We start from the raw sequence: 7560 nt of genomic DNA on the forward strand, positions 1-7560 counted from the left end.
ACAGGAGCAACTTACATTAAAGCCATCTAGGGAGATGGCTTTTAAAAGCTGGGTTTCCTTCAGTGCTACACCTGAAAAGGAATCACCTCCAAGATATCTGATGTTCTAAGCCACAAAACAACAATTTAAGACAAAATGTGGGGAAGCTCCTAAATTTGGATCGTTAAAGTGAGACCCAAGTGTCTTGTACCTTGAACCTTCCATGTTAACAATAATTTTCATGAAATATCTGCGGGTGTTTGTTTTGAAGGTCATGTTTTCTGTTTTCACATGAGTGAAAATGGTCTCATTGTCCCCAAAGCAGAATAATGCAATAGCAGGTAGAGGTAGGCAAACAGCTGTGCAAAGAGGTAATCGCCAGCTTTGCAGAGGAGCCAACACCAGCAACGCTACCATGATTGAAGACTTGTCAGGCCTTTACAGCTAAATGTGATTTATTGCATAAATAATCATGTTCTCTTAAGAAAGCCCAAGATGCCATTTGTGCACCATTGTTTTAAAAAAGCCCTCAAAGCATCTGCAGATTAATCAATATAAAAAAGAAAAGGAAAAGAAAGCTTGCAGCTCTGTTTTAAATGCATTTCTCGACTCACACTAGCTTGCCTGTCAAGGAGTTGCCAGGCTAATCCAGAGATGTCAAACTGTGCTCATGGAGAGGAAGGAATCCTGCACAGTTTAGTGATTTTGCCTGCTTCAATGCACCTACTCAACCTCAATTAACTGTTGAGTTGAGTCAGGTGTGTTTTGAGCAGGCAAATCACCAAAACTGTGCTGGAGGCCACCACCAGTTTGACACCTTTGTTTTAAACACATTGAATTGAATTAATGAAGACCGAATGGGTCAGTCAATTGGTACATGATGGAATATCATTAAACCCTGTAATCTCACTTCTGTCAGAAAACATATTGATCCTAGTAGTTATCATTTATGATGCCATAAAGACATGACTGGCATGATCACAGCAGGGCAGAACTCAGATCCTCCATATTGATATTGCTTCATATTTCCAAACTCGCCCGAGCTTGCTTATCGCATTGTGAGCTTGTGTGAACTTAAAAGTTAAGCTGAGAGTTGCAAAGCACAAAAGCACCTTTTCCAAACCTGAGACATGTCACTCCGTTTGAGAATCCTGGAACCCACAATTCCTGTACGTCCAAGGGAAGAGAACTAACACAGGCCACAAATCTGACTGCGAATAGGCTTTCTGACAAAGAAAGAGCTGTTTGGCTGTTGAATTGCTTGGTATTGTCCCCAAAAGCGCATCTCCAATTGCTTAATTTGTCAGGCTCGTGTGAGTCATCCATGGGGTTGTCCTTCTGTCTTGTTCTGTGCTGGCTCATCCTCGTGACTTGGAGCGCCTCGTGTTCATGTGAGACCACATGACCATTGAACTGTGTCAACGGCCCTTTCAAATCTCTCGGAGAGTCTTGATGAGCCAAATGGAGCATTTATCACCACTGATCCATTGCTCGCACCTGGACGCTTGTCCGGCCAGGACGGGCTGGCCGTACCTGCCGTGAGGGAAGCTCTCTGCTTGCTCTGGTTAGGACTGCCATGACGAGACCTCACTGCCATGTCCTAAACATGGACACGAATTTCCATGCCGACCTGTTTGGCTATGTGCGCTGTTCCGAATCAGTGGGGCTTTGCGGCACAGCTGAAACAGAAGAGAACTAGCACACACCCCAAACATGACTGATAATAGACTTTGAGACAAAGAAAAGGCTGTCTGGTTGTATGTGTGGGACCGATTGTTATAAGTAGTCTGAGCAGTGCTGAGTAGTCGTTTTATTTTGCTCTCCATCTTTGGTGCTGCGCTCACATTTTGCTAAAATTGCGCATAAAAACTTTCCTCAAGCCTTTGGTTCATACACTAAGCCCCACACATTGTGCCTTCCTTTCTTTCTTGTTCCTGCCTTTCAGGTACCGTAGCGAAAAGATGACCATGAGCTACGCGGAGTACATCGCCCATCGCCAGCACCACCACTACCAGAACGGCATCGGGCACCCTCTCCCCCCCTACAACCATTATTCCTGACAGCGAGCCGCATGACCAGTCACTGGACCTCTCCGCGGACCTCTTCCCGGGAGAGCCTGCCCCCTCGTGGTCTAGCTATCTCTACTACTGTACCATTTTATGATGATAGTTTCCGTTGCTATGCTAACAGTCTTCAAGATGGTGGCATGGCAGCGGGTGGTAAAGAAGCATCACGATTATGACGTGAAAAAAAAATACAACTCCTTTATTTTCTCCTTTTTATCCTTTCTATTAATTTAGTTTTTGCAGCATATATATCGACCTATAACCCATTTTTAAATTCTTTTTTTAAATTAAAGCAAATAAAAAAGTAATACGTTTTTCCCCCCCTGCCAATTTTTTCCAACAATCCTAATCAGGTTTTTGAGTCTGTGGATGGAAATAAGTATTTAAGAGAGGCTTGTCTTGCTCTAGGATCTCGCTCTAAGTTTATGTACTTTGAGCTTTAAAACTGGCCGACACTACATGATTTCTGCCCTTGATACGATCACGTTGAGCTGGCAGTCGGCGGGGTTCTCCATACCTCGTCAGACACCGATGGCACAGATGCGCACAATGCTGGCTGCCCTTGCGGCAGGGGGAATCGGCAGCAGCGTGTGAGCTGGTGTAACTGGCACTGTTTTTCAACTCTGCATTGGCCATGAAAGCCAGAGCAGCAGCTGTTTTGGCTAAGCATTCGCTCAAATGCAGAATCCGTTTGACTCTCTCCCAGGCGGTCTTTCACACTAGGCCAGTTCATAAGCTAATGCTAGTAATCCATGAAAGGCCATTAGCTGAGTGTCCGTTAATTGCTCCCAGTTTTTGGCACAGCCAGGAAGGTCAGGTTCCTCCCAGTCTGAAAAAGTCAGGGGCAGAAGTCTTGCAGTGTTTGCTTGACCTTATTTTTCCAAGGCAGCTTTGTTTATTTATTTATTTTAAAAATCATTTCTCATTAGTTGCTTTTATGTCCGTAAATAATGTAGAAAACAGCAGAGTTTAAAGAATTTTCTCCTCTGTGAGTCCTCTGAAGGTTCCTCTTAACTGACTGTTGTGAGGGGTTATTTTTTGAAATTGTGTATTATTGTTGTGAGTTTAGGGTTGTCATACTGTGTGACTGAAGTTAGCCAAAGATGGACTAGCTTAAGACTGATTGCTTTTTCCCCTCTCTGTGTGGTGATAGATGTGCGTTGGTGTGTGTGCACAAAGTTGTCAGAAGAAACTGCTAGATAAAATTCTCTGGAAGCCACTGGAAAAGCCAAAATATTTTCCACAGTGCTAGGGAGAGCCACTCTTCACATTGGAGGTGTCGCATTTTTGTCATCACATTGAATTGAATTTAACAGTCCTTTTGTTTTGTTTTTTTTCTTTCTGTTGTATTTATGTTGTGTTGGGGGGGGGGGGGGGTCAGGGGCATGAAACAAATTGTGGAGTTGTTTGTTCCTGTTGGGAAGTGGATATTTCTCTTCATTTGATTGGTTCTGCAAGGGCTTACAAGTGTTGGTATGAGGTGCTTGAAGTTCTGACTTTTTGACTTCTTTGTCCAGTGTTTAAAGTTAAGTAGGGGGCAAATCCTCATCCTGCATCTGTAGAGACAACATGCGATGATTAGGCTGAATTGTCCATAGTGAAACCAGCAAAAAGATGGCATGCTTGAGGAGTTGGCATTTAGAGTTTGGGGCTAGTGGTCTGTCTGGTGCACACCTTCGATATTCCTTAACCTGTTTTGGGACACACAGAGTGGGAAACCTTTACAGGAGACTTAGTTCAAACAACAGGGACAAACTTAAAAATAGAAAAGAAAAAAAGCCATACTCTTTTTAATGCATGCTTTGTGAGGATGGTTACTTGGTTCCTTTTATTTTCCTTGTTCCTTTCCAAACCTGGGAACATGTTTAAATGGCAATCTTCACTCCTTGAGGCTGTTGTTGAGACTTGGGGACATGTGACTTAGTTGTGTGTTTTTATTATCCTGTGGAGGGAATCCGTTCCAGTGTTCACACTTGGGCCGTGTCCTGGTTGGTCTCTGCCACATTGTCCTCCTTGGCCTGAGCAATGTTTACATTCTGCATGCATCACAGGCTTGGCAGCGGTTGCCATGAAGAAGTCGGATTATAAATCCTCCCTTCGGGCACAAGTCCGCTGTTCTGGTGGCTGCATCATGACCACATGGTTACATGACCGTTTTGAATAATTGCATCTCCCAGCTCTGCCCTGAAGTGTTGGATGCGAGTTCCGTTTGAAACCATGTTTCCATAGTCTGGTCTCCATGTAGTATAGTTAGTGCGTCTTCTCATGTAGATTAGATAAAGATTAGATCTTTACTGAGAAAGTGGGTCAGAGGGCAAGGGGAGAGGTTTCTTCCACAAACATTTTTAGAACCGTTTCTTAAAAAAAATTGTTTGCTATAATCTATCCTAAAGATTTAGCCTGGGATGGTCTCGTTCCCTAAACAAGCACTCCTGATCTCAAAAGCAGCAGTGCAGGGCGAAGCTCTTGAGGGAAGTTTTGCCCACTGTCTCCTTTTTGGTATAGGGAAGGTTGACATGCTCTGACTCTATGAAGATTCTTTCTCTTCATTTTCATATGCAAAATGTTAAGGGCTTTCAGTGTTCCATCCACAGTCATCCTTGAAAGTTAAAGACAAAAACAACAAAAAATACCCACTTTCGTTTCAGTTGTGTTGCCTTAAAAATGGTTTGAAGTAGACGTGGACCAGCAAAACATTGCCCTGAACTTCTGAGCTGTCCGTGCTGTCATGGTGGAATCGGGACTGACATGTCTTCCTTCGTCTCACACCATCGCGTGACAATTTTTAAATTAATTATTTTTTGTTTTCTTGTCTGTCAGAGAGGCACTTGGCAGTTTACCTGACTTTTACCTGACTGTCAAGTTTAAGGCACCTCCTTTTTAGAGGCCCTTGTGTGGCCCAGCTGTGACTATTTCATGTATGATCGCTCACAATATGTTACGGAGGACACACAAAAAAACCCAAAACAACCCACCCTGACACCATGTTACAGCACTGACACGTGCAAATGTCCTAAACTGAGCGAGTTCTATACCGTGTATTGCAGAAGCTGCTCTTACTTACGTTCTGCCCTTTGGCTGAATGCTCAGGCCTCCGTTTTCTGGTCCACAGTCAGAAACAGCACAAACTGACTTTTTTTTTTTCTTTCTTCTTTCTTTCTGCTGCAAAACCAAGTCTTTTGCATACATGAAGGAACTAATGTATACACATCTGCAATACATTTGTTGCATGTATGTATAGAAGACCTCCTGTTGAACCATGGCATGCACGTTTCTCTAGAGACTACATACAAGAGGGGGGAAAAAAGACAATATAAAATGGTGCTACTGGACCTCATTGATGGGGGTGGTCGCAGTTAAATGTGACTGGTCATGCGGACTCATTGATCATATCAGACTTATTCTTATCCTTGATATATGCAGATCTGTTTTACAGGTGTTCGTTTTCGTTGTTCCTACCAGTGTAACAAATTGAAAATCTCCTGCAGGTTTGAAAGGACAAGGAGTCACAAGTCTAATCCCATCCTTCCCTCATGGCCTGGGGGAACCGGGCATACGCTTCTCACCCCAGCTGTTGTACAGTTGACAGCTAGGACAGAAGTGCACACTTGCTTTATATTTGGGCTGGGTGTCCCACCCTTGAGGCTCCCACTACTCCCCTTTACATCTGTTCTGTAACGCAGGTATTTATGGTTGTGGTTTCTGGCATTCTGTACTAGTGCTATCTTAATCAACCCCGTTAGTCGTCTCTTAAATGTGGCCAAAATGGAAAGGGAAAGAAAGAGCTTTTATTAGTGGTCTGTAAATGCCCAACACATTTTGGGTGTTTTGACAGATGCCACGTGTAACATGGGCAAACGGGCTCTCAACCACAGTGGAGTCGAGTTTTCACAAAAGCTTAGCCGAAGAAAACTCATTCCAGTATGGGTGTTGCCATAAAGTGAGCTCCACATGCTGCTGATCTCATAGTACTGTCAGGCCCAGCCAAACCTTTGCCACACTTCGTAGAGTCAGAAGTGCGCAGGGGCGTTCTCATAAATTCCTGCTCAAGTTGTGATATCTGTCTGTATATTGATATACTTGAAGGCTTGTCCGAGTGTCAGTCCACTTTAAAAATGCACTTTGGGGACATAGGTTAGCTTGTAAGATCCCTTCATTTGGAAAAAGATGAGTTGCAAGTATGCCGTTGGTGGCTGTCTCATTGTCCGCCACACATTCTGCCCCTATGCAGACTATATTCCCTCGTCTGTCTGTCACCGACACAACTGAGATCAAGTGTTGGGAATCAACAAGCAATTCAGTCCGAGCAGAGACTTTTGGTTTTAACACACATGCAAAGGTTTAGTTGCCACTGCGCTCTCATCCCGTACTTGTGTGGAAACATGTAGGCCCCTGTTACCTTTTGTGTGTTCGACTGAACCAAAGATGCCTCCAGCCATGTACAAATGCTGCTCTTCAGACCTGCCTCCCTGTCCTTCCAAAAAACACCCCTGCAAGAGAAATGTCTGTGTTCATTTTTTTTTTTTTTTTTTTTTTTAAAAACTGTTTCTAACTTTGTTTTGGGGTTTTAGCAACCTAAGTTCAATGAATTTTCATTGTAGCTGTCTGATACCTTATTAGGTGTCAATGACTGTAATACTAGGTTGCACCTTTTTGTTTTTTCATTATTTTATTATTATTATTTTGTGTTTAATGAAAACCCCATAGCGTGCCTCTTAGATTCATGGGTTTCTTAATGTGTTTTTTCCTAAGACCAGCAGTTCAGCAGTTATACTTTATATAAAGATGCGTTGATCCTTATTTTTAAATGCCATTTAAAAAAAGCCTCTTTTCTTTACTCTGGACCCAGTAGCAGCACTGGTATACAATCGCACTGATAGATAAAGAAAAAAAAAGTATAATAATAATAAATGACATGAATAAGAACTACAATAAACTTGTGTTTGAAACATTTTGTAAGAAAATACACTTAAAAGAAAAAAGTAAACAAAATGACTGTTTTTGTACATCAAAGTTGATTCTTTTCAAAAAAAAAATATTTTGGATCTAGTTTCTAAATTATTTTAGTGGTTTTCTATGTTCTGGAACTTTGAGCTGAGTTTTGGATGTGCAACACACTGATTGACCATTTGTGCAGCATCAGCACAGTGAGCTCCGGGGTTGCCTGGTGTAGCCCCTCACCCACCGTTTTCCTTTTGTTTCTATTTTGGGTTTGGATTCCTTATGCTTTAGTAACTTGAAATTGTTGAAATATAACGACCTTGGGAAAAAAAAGACCTCCCCCTGTAGAACTAGACCCTTCTTCCTATTGAATTTGCTGTTAAGTGTGATGAGACTTGAAATGGGCATTTATTAAGACTACAATAGTATGGCTCCAAAAAAAGAGAAACAAACCAACAAATAAATAAATAATTTAAAAAAACTAGAAAAATCACAAAATCAACAAAAAATGTGTGTGGGGGGATCTTATACATAGATGGGTTATCAGTGGGTATGTGAGCTATGGCTGTGGCGA

The 7560-nt window shown here is 42.3% G+C and overlaps 1 protein-coding gene across 2 annotated transcripts in view; it reads left to right on the plus strand.

Moving 5' to 3' along the window:
* Positions 1 to 3409, plus strand: part of ammecr1 (AMMECR nuclear protein 1) — a 35182-nt gene extending 31773 nt beyond the window's left edge. For both annotated transcript variants that reach the window (XM_035527396.1, XM_035527397.1), the window contains exon 7: positions 1925 to 3409. In XM_035527396.1, coding sequence (XP_035383289.1) covers positions 1925 to 2039 — 115 coding nt within the window. In that variant the 3' untranslated portion in view covers positions 2040 to 3409. The remainder of the gene's footprint in view (positions 1 to 1924) is intronic.
* The last annotated feature ends 4151 nt before the right edge of the window (positions 3410 to 7560 follow it).

The sequence above is a fragment of the Electrophorus electricus genome, chromosome 6 (genome assembly GCF_013358815.1).
Source record: "Electrophorus electricus isolate fEleEle1 chromosome 6, fEleEle1.pri, whole genome shotgun sequence".
In the NCBI taxonomy this organism is placed as follows: domain Eukaryota; kingdom Metazoa; phylum Chordata; class Actinopteri; order Gymnotiformes; family Gymnotidae; genus Electrophorus; species Electrophorus electricus.